Source organism: Buceros rhinoceros, unplaced genomic scaffold (assembly GCF_000710305.1).
Source record: "Buceros rhinoceros silvestris isolate BGI_N320 unplaced genomic scaffold, ASM71030v1 scaffold798, whole genome shotgun sequence".
NCBI lineage: Eukaryota > Metazoa > Chordata > Aves > Bucerotiformes > Bucerotidae > Buceros > Buceros rhinoceros.
Genome location: NW_010426123.1, coordinates 15033 through 28152, shown reverse-complemented (window position 1 = coordinate 28152; position 13120 = coordinate 15033). Strand labels below are relative to the sequence as shown.

Here is a 13120-nt window from a genome sequence, read left to right as displayed (position 1 = left end):
CAGGGTCTTGCCCCCAGTGACGTGAGGTTTGGGTTTACGCCACCTACTCCATTAACGGTGTTTCGGAGCGGGGCATGGCTCAGCGGCAGCACAGGCTGCCAAAGCAGCACTAAGGTTTCAGACCTGGGTAACTCCAGCCTCTGCACACGCAGACACCAGATGTCTGTAGATAACGCTGCGTGCAGTAAAACATGAGCAAGTCATCACCCTGTTGTATGTGACAGGTGAAAAGCCACGCAGCAATGCTTCTTGTGATCCTGACTGGGGAGATGAGCACGCACTGGTGTTTTCAAACAGCTTAACTCTCCCTTTCCCCAGCGCTCTCCCTGAAGCCTGTTGCAGAACCCAGTTCGACCACAGCTCTGCTGTTAAAAGCTCTCTGTAGTAGCTGGTAACCAACTTTTGTAGCAAAAAGCTGGTTTCCTCGAGTATCTCCTTCCTTAGTCCCCTCAGCTGCTCTGTTTCCCACCACTGGGCCCACACTGCACAGCCAGAAGAATCACTTCAGCTTTAAAGAGAGTCGGGTTAGGCACTAGATCCAGCTGGGAACAGCTAAACCACCCAAAGCCTGACGATGGCCTGGGGCCAAGGACGAAAGGCAGCACTACCTACTAACAGCAGAACAGGCACTACCGAAATCCATCACCTGGCCTGGAACAACTTGCTGGCGTTCCTGCAGAGCATCAACTGCTCTTCGACTCAAAGACAGCGTTTCTCCCTGACTCTCCAGTGTATAAACACGAGTGTTCCTCAGAGAGGGGCATGGGGGGAAGAGTCTGTGAAGCAGCTGTGTGGTATAAATCTGCTCTTATTCTGGAAAACCTCATTAACTTGATGCCTACGACTCTCCACCCTCTGACATGCTGTTCCTACCACTTTGATGTCACTTCTAGACAGCTTTTAACAAGAAAAAAAAAAATTCAACTCTACCCCACAAAAATGGAACATATTCATAAATTAAAAAGCTTCAGACACATAAAAGTATCTTTGATCAAAGTCGTTAGCATTTAGCATGTGAAGAGTTAAACCTCCAGAAAGCCACTAGTAAGTTACAAGAAATCTTTTAAACACGATTCCGAAGCTTGGTTAAAAAAACCACCCTAATGCATTTAATTAGTCATACCTGGAGTGTCATAAATCTGATTTCATTTCTATCTTCTTTTAGTTATATGTATGAAAAATAAAAAAGCATGCTTAGGAAGCTTCAGAAGTTTTTTCCATTTCAGTTTTAGACTGAATGCTAAAAGGTGCACAGCTTCCTTTTGAGCACATTTACAATGGCAAATCAAGTACAGAGATCGATTTTTATATTCCCATCCTCAATGAGAAGGTGAAAGTTGCTCATGCTCTAAATAGAAAAAAAAAAAAGTGTTGTCATTCATCACTGTCTCCCAGTCCCACATGCTCACCATTATCTCCCGGAGTTTCTCTTTTGTCTTGGGGCTGCACCAGGGATGCTAACACTGGGAACACCCAGCCAATCATAGCAACAGTCTGCACTGCTACAGCTGAGCTGGAGATCATGAAGGGAGACCGAATAAACAGCTCTGACCAACGCCAGTGTGACCATCCACTTGGGAATATTTTATCCTCAGGAAAACAGAGGTGCTACAGCACAGCCTGTGCAGGTCCACACCCTCCTCACCAGCAAAGGAACCAACCCGCTGGCTCAGGCCCACGGTCGCAGAGCTGGTACAGCTCATCCTGACCAGTTCCGTTGGAATTTGGCAGGAAACCAAATTTGCAGTAAGCAAGTCTCCGAAAAGGGAGTCTGGGGTTTATCTTTACATGTAAGTGCTAAAATAAGACTAACCTCAACATACATTAGGCTGGTTGGAAGGATCAGTTCCCTTCCAGGTTCCTCACAAGTTTGAAATATTGGTCCCCCTGAGTCCCACCAAGCTTCCTGCAGACAAAGCTACCCTCTAACGCTGCCTGGAAAGAGGTTCAGAGGACCCCGACTTCAGCTTCCACATCGCTAAAGCAAAACAGGAGATGTGTACAGCAGGGTAGGCTGGGGTGGGAGGAGAAGCTGCAGAATAAACAAAGCAGCGTAATTTCAGTAGCAACTACGAAGTAGTGAACGGAAAACCTGTATCAGAGAAGAAACATCTCTGTCAGCCTCATGAGGAACAGAAGCTGTACTCATGGGTTAGGGCAGCATTCAGCTAGGAAGCTTATGGAGCCACTGGAAAGCCTGGAGGTATCAGTGCCCTTTCCAGCACGGGCCATGGAGATAGCACACAATGTCTTCACAGCAAGGCTTCATGCAAATAAGCCATTTTGAACCCAAAAAGTGAATTAAGTTCTATTTTGTTTCAAATTCTTTGAAAAGATCATTAACCACCCCCCCCAAAACACCCACCTATGAAGAAATAAGACTCAAAAAGAAGCTGCATTTGGTCACAATGAAGTTTTACTGCTCCGAGAACAATCAAAGCAGCCGAGGCGTTTCCTGCGGACATTAAGCACGTACCTGTGCGGTGATCTTCTACTCCGTGGTCACCATTTTCTATGACTGTGGGCCCAGAGGCAGAAGTATCTGCAAGAAACCAAAGGAAATGTTAGTGCTGGATGAAGTTAATCTTAAACCAAAACTTAAAAACAACATTGTAAGGACAACGCCGTCGTGTTATCAAATGCAGATTGGGGGGGGTCCCCAGAATTAATTAAGTCAAGGCACCCACATGGCACTGAGTCAGCACAACTTAAAACCCAAGAGGAAGCTCTTTTCCATCACAGAAAATCTGGTCTCATGAAGGAGACTCAAGGCATAACAGTAGAAGCTTCTTTATTCACACCATTGATTCCAGCTAAGCTTTCCTAAGGGCCAGTACTAGGCCACTGGGACTCCAGATTTCCCCAGCAGACACTGGAGGCAACGCTGTCAAACACCTTCATTAAGGACTTGAACAATGGAGAAGGCCACACCCTCAGCCAGTCTGCAGGTAGCACCAAACTGGGAGGAGTGGCTGATGAGGCTTGTGATGCCATCCGGAGGGACCTGGCCAGGCTGGAGAGAGGAGCAAAGAATCTCATGAAGTTCAACAAGGAGAAATGCAAAGTCCTGCACCAAGGGCAAGGCCAGGCACCAGTATACACTGGGGGTCAACTTGCTGGGAGGCAGCTCTGCAGAGAAAGCCCCTGGGGTCCTGGTGGCCACCAAGTTGCACAGGAACTAGCAATGTGCCCTTGCAGCAAAGCAGGCATGCTGGGCTGCACTAGGCAGAGCATTGCCAGAAGGTTGAGGGGGTGGTTCTTTCCCTCTCTTCAGCACTGCTGAGAGACATCTGCAGAGCTGGGTCCAGTGCTGGGCTCCCCAGTATAAGACAGATGATGCTACTGGAGAGACTGGAGCATCTTCCCTGTGAGGAAAGGCTGACAGAGCTGGGACTGTTCACTGTGGAGAGACTCGAGAAGGATGTGTATGCCTGAGGCACACTCTTGTCAGTGGAGCCCAGTGACAGAGCAGGAGCCAACAGGCACAGATGAACTCCCCAGGACTTTAAGATACTGGCCCACTCCAGTCATGACCAGTTTCTCAGAAAAAATTATCCTCAAAATGATCAGAACCCCCCAGTCTCAGCTCTGCCAGCACATTGCTAAAGCAGGTATCAGGGAGAGAGCTAGAGGAGGGCAGCGCAGCGGGGAAGACCATTGGTTCATAGAGCAGTTAGAGAAGTCTGCCTAGAATTTTATCTGACACTGTCACGTACAGTTGTACAGGAGGTGCACCCTGTACCTGGAACACATGGGCCGATACAAGACCTAGGGATGGCCGAGGCACTTTGGAATGGGAGAACCAGGCTCTGAACTCGGCTTTGCCATCAGCTCAGCAGGCTGCCTTCAGAAAGTCACTCTGCTAACAGGGAACTACCTCCAAGTGCGTATGTTTTGAAAATGCTGCTTGGGAACCATCTTCAGAAGTAATTAAGAACTGTAACTAATATATTTTTCTTTAAAGGCACACTTATTGTTCTCCTACTAAAGCAGTTCTTCTAATCACCAGTGAAGTTCTATATTCACCCTGTAACCTCTGCACCGGGCTGCTGAGGGTCAATAACCATCATCGCTTTGGCAAACTGCTTGAAGAACTTTATTTATTTGAAATTTCTGCCTTTGAGAGCGGACCACAGCTCTCACAGAAGCAGCTGGACTGTGCTGGTGTTGATACTGGTGCAGGGTGCCAGCAGCACACTACTTCTGTAGGTGACCGCCAGCATCAGAGGTATTACAAGGCCGTTTACCTAAATCGAAGATACCATCCCTGCACCAAGAGTTATTCTAGTACCTTCTCAGATAAGTGAAGCTTCATCTCCAGGAACTGATCTCATTTTCCAGTTGTGAAATAGCAAAGTCAGTACAAGAACGACACCGGGTTGTGTTAGTAAAGCATAACGAGCAGCACAAGCTCTGACAGCAGTTCAGCTCCTCAGGCCACAAATTCTCATTATGATGAAGAAACACTCAAGTCAACAGCTTAAAAAAAAATCCTTAAAAAAATAAAATAGAATCACTCCAAAGAGACACACAGTCAGTTCCCTGGAGTTGCTGCCGTCCCTTCCCTGAGCTCAAGCAGTTTTAAAGCAAAGCCACGCTACCAACGTACTTTAGACACAGCACTGCAGGGCTTAATCCACCCTCAGCGAAGCGAGAGGAAAGTTGTTCCAGTTGCTTCAGTGGCTCATCCTGGTGTTTTACGAAAATTCAACATGAACTTGCCAGACAGCTTATAGAAAAACATACACCTACATCCTCCTCAAGTAGCTGAAAATACTCCAGGAATCCCTGGGCCTCTTCCTTAGCAGTTAAACACAGCAGCTCCTCCTGCTGTCAGTCTTTACCGGGTCTGGGATTTCCTCTACCAGTAGAACTATCTTAACCAGTAACGGGGAGAACTACCTCCAGTCACCGAACTCACTGATCAGGACAGGCTGGAGGAAACTGGGGTCACGCGATGGTTTCTACAACAGCTTCCCAGTTTCCCAAAGGTGCACCGGGTATCTCGTGGGGTAGCAGGGTCTTACAGTAAGGTCTCCGTGGAATCACGTAGCAGAACTATGCGGGTCACACGGAACCTTCCAGTTACAGCGAGGAAGCTCAGCCCAAGTGCAAGAGGTACGAGCTTTCTTGAGTCCTGCTCAAACAGGCCTTGTAATCATGAAGGCAGCTGACGATGTCGCTGTACAAGGGGCTTTTCTCATCTTTACTTGCACTAAATGTGGCAAAAAAATCTCTGGGTAAAATGATTATCAAGACCCACAAACTCACTCCCATTTCTTCAGTATTTAAACTGTAATTGAAAAATTGAGAGCTGGTTTAAATTGGAAAAAAAAAAATCATATTACTTCGGTTTTCCTCCAAACCTGATCATTACACCTTGCAGGGACAAGACAGTCTAGTCTTGAAGCTACCACCATCATTTATGCATTAAAACCAGGACTCAGCTTGATCACAATTACAACTAAACACTACAGCCACGATCCACAAGTCCGTGCGTGAGCACTGCCTTGGGGCTGCAAAAAATTTCTGTAAGACTGCTCTGGGAGCGCTTGGAATGAGCAGTTAGGGGGCACTTGGCATGGCATATAGTTCACTCAGGAGCTTCTGGCAACCCAGCACACTGCAGCTATTCCGACATCAAACACTTCATCTGCAGAGATGTTTTGTTTAGAGACTGAGCTCCTGGGGAGCAAGTGACCCAAGCCAAGTGTCTCCTACCAGGCAGAAAAGCCAGGACACGCCACTCTTCGCTTCCAAGGGCTCTGCAAACTGAGAACAACACAAAAAGACCTTCCAAAGTCTTAGCCGAGCCTATGGTGGATGAAAACAAGGACAGCTCAAAGCTTTGGCTTAACCCTCCACACAGCTAACAGGGCTCTCAGGTCTGTGCAGCTTCCAGACTGCAAAACACCGATACATTCTCCTCCACGCACACGCTGCCAGCTGCAGAAGTGACTCCTCTGCTGCCAAAGCCACGAGGAGGGAAGTGATCCAAATAATCCCAGTTCCCAGGATGACAGAGGAACCTGCAAGCAGGTCTCAGGCAGCAGCGTTTAACTTTCTCTGAGCGCTGCAAACACGCAGGGATAAGCAGGACCTTGCTGCACAGGCACCGTGTGCTCAGGCAAGCCAGGGCCTCTCCACATCAAACAGGCAGCCAGCTGAAATCTAAAGAAGATTTGGAGGCTCAACAGCAGGTTCTCAAGTGAGCGGAAGAATCAGAAATGCCACATCTTTCCTGCTTGGGAAGGAGGAAAAGCAGGTAAAACGGATTCCTTCACAGTTTCAGCTTTTTTGGGAGACAAGCTTCCAGAAATGAGATCAAATCAAACGCCTCCACCTAGCATTAGCAGGTTTTATTTTTGTGTCTCTGAAGGTCAGCTTATCTGAGTTAGAGTGCAGGGGGAAAGGACCCAGGCACCTTCCCAGGGCCAGGTCCCCTCCCCTCATATTCTAAATTGCATAAAAACAAAAACATGTCAAGATGTTGTAACTACATAATCCCTGTCAGAATCACAAGATCGTATTTGCATCTGGCTCGTGGATCAAAGGATTGTTTTTATATAAACAAATTTAAGGCAGCATTCGCTAAACCGATAATCTGAAGCAAACGGGCAGTGCCAATATAAACCCCCCTAATCTCCAGCAGTGACTTGGTGCAGGGCTCACGGCAACACCACCACAACTGAGCGCGGTTCCACCGCAGCCCCGCAGCCTGCTCTGCCATCCCGGGGGGTGCCAGGGAGCAGGGAGAAAAACGAGCTCTTGGCATCCCAGGCTGGGGTGGACAGGCTGAGGACAAGAGTCATTCCACATGTTGTACCACCCCATCACGCACCGGCGTGCGCCAACTGGGTTGAAAACACCTTTGTCCGAGAGCTCTGATAAAAACCGGGAGTGGGAATAAAACCGCTGATAAACAGGGTCATACAGTCAAAACCAGCCGGTAACTCTTAAACAAGTAGATTAAACTATTTCAATTCATACATTTAAATATTGTCTCCCAAAACAGTTTCTGAACAGCAGCCAAGCTTGTCACCTCCCAGAGCCATCAAAAAAAGACTTAGGGCTTTGCTTGCCCTTGGCATTCCAGTGGGACATAAGCACTTGGGTTGGATCCCCAGGCTTCTCTCTCTAACCATGAGAATTAAGGAAAACTTGAACTTGAAGAGAAGCCGAGGCCTCCCACCATGACTCCTCTCCCCATGCCGCCCTTCCACTTCTCCTGAAAGGGAGAGCTGAAGCTTGAAGGTCTGGTGACCCTGGCTGGTCGCTGGCTGCCTGTGATGGATCCAAGACTGCTGGAGGGCAGAGAAGTGAAGTTCACTGACACCACAATATTACCTGACTGATGCTCAATCAGTGTAAAACCAACCGAGCCAGAAAAAAAATTAACTTTGCTTTGTGAACCGTAACAGCTGGATGAATGTCACCAGTTCACAGAACGTGGAAAAAGTTTCAAGAACGCTTTGGTTTATCAAGGCAACACTTAAGGCACTTCTTCCTCCTTAAGAAAATCTATTATGTAGTTACACAGCTCGACCCAAGATCCCAGCAGCTTTACAATACAACCTGTACTTCCAACAGAAAGCACCAAATCCCAGTCCTCATGCTGAAATATGCTCTGACAGACAGCTGGTTGCCAGTCCCGCGCTGAAACAGACCTGCCGGTGCCGGGAAAGCAGCTGAAGCCTGGGGCCAGCACACACCTCTTCGGAGAGCCCCTTCGGTATTGCCCCCGAAATATTTTTAATGTTTACTTCGCAAGTGCCTGGCGGATCAGAGGGTGCCCTCAGATCATGCCCCACGCTTGGTTTTGTACAAAAGGACAACACGGGGATTTATACTAACTAGAGGTTTTAACAGCTCTGGGGCAGGGATGGGGATGGACTGGCTTTGAGAGGGAGAAGGTGTCTGGTGCACCGTATGAGCTAAAAAGGCAAGTGTTTACCATCATTTGCTGACTGTAAATCCCTCTGAAACTCTGGGGTATAGGAAACACTCTCCATCTTCAGTTTGGTACGTGACGACGTGCCTAACCTTCCTTTTGCAGAAGCAAAGCCTGCTGCCTTCTGCAAGGAAGGCACTGACTGCTAGTGCGCAAGGGGAGGTGAAAGGAAAGGGAAATGCCTTGGTTTGGCCTCGGGTTTGAGGCTCTGGAGCTGCCTGGTTTCAGAGTGGGGAGGATGCCCTGCCCTGCGCCGCTGTGTCCATAGCAGCATCCCGCAGCGCCAGCAGAGCCATCTCGTGGTGATGCCTGTGCTTGAACAAAGCCCCGAGGCCACTGCCCAGTGCAAACTAAGAGAACTCCACCACTGCCATCGCGCTCGGTATTTGCTTCCCTGTGAAAAACTGCAGAGTTAAGACTCATCACCAAGATTGAGAACAGAGTGAGTGCAAGAATGCAAATCACGCCTTTATTGCGCACAAGGCTGCAAGCAGCTTTGTGCAGGACTCCTGAGCAGGAACGCCATCCCACCTTCCAGAACCATCACCGCTCCTCACTGGAGCTAAAGCCCTCCCCGGGAGCACTGCTGCGAGCTGTTCAAGCACAGTATTGTCCTTCCAACTGGACCTTCCTCCCACCCAAACAGCTCTTCCTCCACGTGTCCCTGACTTGTCACAACGAGCACCCTGACGAACGCCGCTGCAGCCTCCGTGACTTTAACTGGAAGCTCCCCAGTGTCCTCTACGCTCCTTGGAGCTGATGAAGAAAGGTGGCTGCGAACAGCGGAGCACACCCCCAAAGCGACCCTGCAGCGTTACGTAAAGCCCACAGTGTCATAAGAGGATTACCCCAGAATTTGCCAAATTATGATGTCCAGCCAGGTGCTGGAAGAGTAAACCCCTTTCTTCTTAAGCTGTGCCTTTCCAAGGATGATTTAAAAGTTAAATGTTAGTAGAGCTTTATTCCAGAACAAATTTGTAGGTGACCATACAACTGCTCTTCACATCTTCCTCCTTTTCTCCTTCTCTCTGTACCCACATGCGTCACCCAGCTCCGTGACGGGGGCCCATCTGATAGTTAAACTTGTCTAATCTGGCTCCTGGGTTTAGGAAAAAAGTGAAAGAAAAACTCTGAGCAGAGATGGACTGGGTAGAGCCTGACGGGATGTGTGACTAAACCTCTTCTGACTGGGGAAAGGCAATCTCAGCAGCAGAGGCTGGGCTGTCTGAACACATTTGTGCCTTTTAACATAAATAAATTAACAAGCGAGGGCTGAAAAGTCTGATCCATGAAAGCTACTCGTCTCCCTCAGGAAAACAAAGCTATTTGGAGCCAGGGGCATGAACTCCCGCTGCCTTATCACAGAGCAGCCCCCCCTTCCCCAAAACCTTCATGTTACACTCCAAGCACTGCACTAGAACAACACTTGATCCCCCCCTTCAGACCCTGGAATGTCTCGCCAAGACTCATTTCTTCTGCAGCCTCAATAAAAGCAAGTGCATTAAGCTTTACTGTATTTTTTAAACTGTTCTAAACATTGAATAAATCTCATGGAAGAAACAGGGATCCTTATCACTTCAGGGAAAAAACAGATTTGACAAACTCAGACACAACAGAACAAATGCTGCAGCAGACTGACACTGTTTTAAGCCACGGAGCTCAACAGTCCTTCCCCTCCCTCCTGGTGCAAGGTGGGAAAGCTGAAAACACCCTCTTACCCACCCAAGGCAAGCGAGTCTCCAGTTTCTGCAGCGAGGGTCTTGGGTTTGTCTTGCCAGAGATTTAGATAACGCTCCTAACTGCTCTCCAGCTATCCCAAAAAAGGGAAAAACCAACCTCCAAACCCAGAACAAGAAATTGCATTCCCCCCCGCGCCACGTGGGAGGGAAACAAGTTCTGCTCAGGCAGCCAAACAACTGGTTAAACAGCCAGGGAAGGTGCCGGGGAGGGAAGAGGGCTGGAAAAGCCAGGAGATGCAGATGAAGAGTCTGGCCCAGAGGCAGCCTGGGTCAGCACTCCAGTATCTCTGCTCTGCGCACAGGAACCGGCAGCTTTCTCCCAGGGCAGTTCAGTGAGTTTTAATTACTGAAGAAACCCAAAAGGCCTCGTTATACCTGCTTCGAGAACCTGAAGTGATCTGAAGTAGCAGAGTTGTGAGGGATACGTCTGGGAGGATCCGGTATCTTAAACCAATATTATATAATGATTTTAACACTCCTTAAACCTTAACGTCCTTAAACCGTACGCTCGAGAGTTACCAAGTCATCGCGTTCCTCTGTTACTCCCACCCCTGCAGTGCTGATGTAAACCAGAGGAACTACAGCTGAATACTGCAACACACCTCTAAACTCACCAAAACTCAAAGTTTTACGATCTCTTTGCCCGCTTCCATCCCTCCTACTCATTTGTTACCATTTAATGAACTATGTGAGTATGGAAAATTCAAAACTACATTTTCTGCATTACGAAGGCACCTCAGACACTTCTAAGTAATGCAGGTAAGTGCCTCAAACGGACCAGAAAACCCCACTGTGTGATTGCCCACCCTGCAGCCCTGGAGCTCCTGGGTGATCACCACAGCTCTTCCGCACCTCCTACTTCCATCACTATTGATAAGCATCAGGATTAAGGCAAAAAAGCAAAAAAACTTCTTCTGAAAGAAGACACCAGGTTACCTGTTGAGCAAACGTCACCTCTGCTGCCAGGGGAGATCCAAAGCATTTAAATTGCTTACTGAGAAAGAAACCCAAGGGATGACCCCCAAATCTCACTGTTCTCCTTCCCACAGTGCCTGTTTAAACCTCTCCTTCTTTAAGTAGTTTCTGAAAAAGCTCCTAACACTAATAAATAGCAGCTGGGCTTGTAGATGCTCACACCAGCACAGCCAGCTCCATGTTTTACCGTATCTGCACGTAACCAGCACATACACGTGCCTAACGGCATCCTCTGTGGAAGAGTAACGAGAGCTCATTGTATAGGCTGAAGAACTGAACAGAAGGTAGAGTAGAAAAGCGAGAAGCAGGATTTGCTCTCAATCGCTGCTTTTAAAACGCGTTGTTCAGACTAACCCCAGCCTGTTCTAGCAGCATCACAACAAGCACAAGAGGTCTCTGATGCTTTAGTGATGCAGCTTTTTGGACTCGGGCTTTAGACACTTACGTTCCACCTGAATACCGTCTGCATGGGCTTTGGTTTTTGGTTCCTGGCTCCCAGATTTTGCATCGTCATCATCTAACAGAGGAACATAGTCTGTTTTATCTACTGTTTCTCCAACCACGTCATCGAATTTCTCTGCCTCCAGCGTGGCGATGAAGTCCCTTTTCACCTCTTCCTCAATCTCCGGAGGTGGCTCCGTCAGAGCATCTGCGAGGCTGAGGTTGTGATCCAAGTCAGCCATCCTTCAGCACCTTCGCGACCTGGAAAGTGAGGCAGGGAAGAAGAACAAGAGAGTAACGTTTTAATACGAGACCTTTGAAGTTTACTCGGGGCTCGAGGTTGACAGCCGTGGGCCTCCTGTGTTATAACACAGCAAGAAACGTTTGCTTTAGTACTGGGTAATTCTCGAGTGTTTACAAAAGCCCCGCACCAGAACAGAAACAACCAGCTGGATCTCAACCAGGTTTCACTGCATTAACATCACATTTCATGCAAGGTTTTCTCAGAACCTTTAGAAAAAAGAAAACAGGGGGAAAAAAAAGATAACCCTCACAGTACCTGCCTAGCATAAACACAATCTTACAGCATAAACACAACCTTACACCCTTTCCTGCTTTGCCCCAGATCTGCAAGCTCATTACACATGCTCAGGAGCAGAAAGACAAATGACGCAAGTGAATTCAGGCCTGGGGCTGGACTCCACCCAGCCTCCCCTGTGGAGATTAGGATTTTACCTAATCGCTGATGTATACTTCAGGGATGCTCTTGATCCCTTTGATGGGGTCCTGTACTGCGTTCATGTCCTCAGCGAACCTTGCTAATACCCACAACCCCACTTCAGCGCCAGGGGTTGTGCTGGAAGGTGAAGTTTTAACACTGCTTACATGAAAAAACAGACTGGGGTTCAGATGGACACATTCTACATAAAGCTCTGAACCGGAAACGAGTAGAAAGAATCACCATTTATCTTTTCCTCCCCGATTTGCACCTCAGCATTCAATTTAACTACCTGGCACCGAGCAGAAGATGTTCCTGAACTGACTCATCTGGTTTGCAGCTGAAGCTTTCAGGCTGGCATAACAAATACAGCCATAAACACATGTTTATTTTTTTCACATTTCAGCCTTTTGAAGTTATTCTTAGGAACAACAGCCAACAGATACTGATGTGATTTACAGAAGCTGTCTAAGGAGCAAGCCCCACCACTTCTGCTTGACAGCAGACGCATTTTGAAGCTTTCCTGCAGCGTTAGTCCGTGTTTTCTACGCCCAACACCATCACAACAGCCAAGGCATCGACCGCTCTGGCCGTACCTTTTAGCCATTTGCAGGAATTGGCTGGAACAAACCGTAAAGCCTGAACCCACAAAGAGCCATTAGCATCGCAACTGGCACACTGACAGCTCCTGCTACGGGAGCTCAGCCTGCTCTCCATTTGGTCCAGGATGGGAAGCACAAAGCAGTTTGACGCTGACCCGTGTTACACTCACGATTAGATGCTCAATCTGTGCCGAGACTCTCCCTGCTAGCAAAAGACTGACTCTGGTTTAGGAGCCCAGGAAGGCCACCCAGCAGCACCCAGCTGAGAATTAGTAGAGAACAAGGACATGGAAGCCAAGTCTAGAGTTCCAACAACAAATTCATCCAAATGAAATGATACGAAGGAGCTTTGGTAAAGAGAAGCATCATTTTACAAACAATTCTCGCTATACTGGCCAAGAACCACCAATCATAGAATCCTAGAGTGGTTTGGGTGGGAAGGGACCTTTACAGGTCATCCAGTCCAACCCCCTGCAGGGAGCAGGGACATCAGCACCCAGAGCAGGGGGCTCAGAGCCCCAAGGGCCAACTGACCTGGGATGGGGGCAGTGATGGGGCTTCTGCCACCTCTCTGGGCAACCTGGGCCAGGGTCTCACCACCCTCAGAGTCAAACATTTGCTTATGACCAATCTAACTGTCCCCTCTGTCAGTGTCACCCGTCACCCCTTGTCCTGTCCCCACAGCCCCTGCTGA

At 48.3% G+C, this 13120-nt stretch overlaps 1 protein-coding gene across 1 annotated transcript in view; it reads right to left on the bottom strand.

Annotated features, from left to right (window-relative positions):
• MAP4 (microtubule-associated protein 4) overlaps positions 1 to 11348 on the bottom strand; it is a gene marked incomplete at its 3' end in the record, with an annotated part of 97356 nt that extends 86008 nt beyond the window's left edge. Inside the window, exons 1-2 of the mRNA XM_010141343.1 lie at positions 11111 to 11348; positions 2477 to 2542 (exon numbers count right to left, since the gene is read on the bottom strand). Of these exons, the coding sequence (XP_010139645.1) occupies positions 2477 to 2542; positions 11111 to 11348 (304 nt within the window). The remainder of the gene's footprint in view (positions 1 to 2476; positions 2543 to 11110) is intronic.
• Positions 11349 to 13120: the final 1772 nt, after the last annotated feature.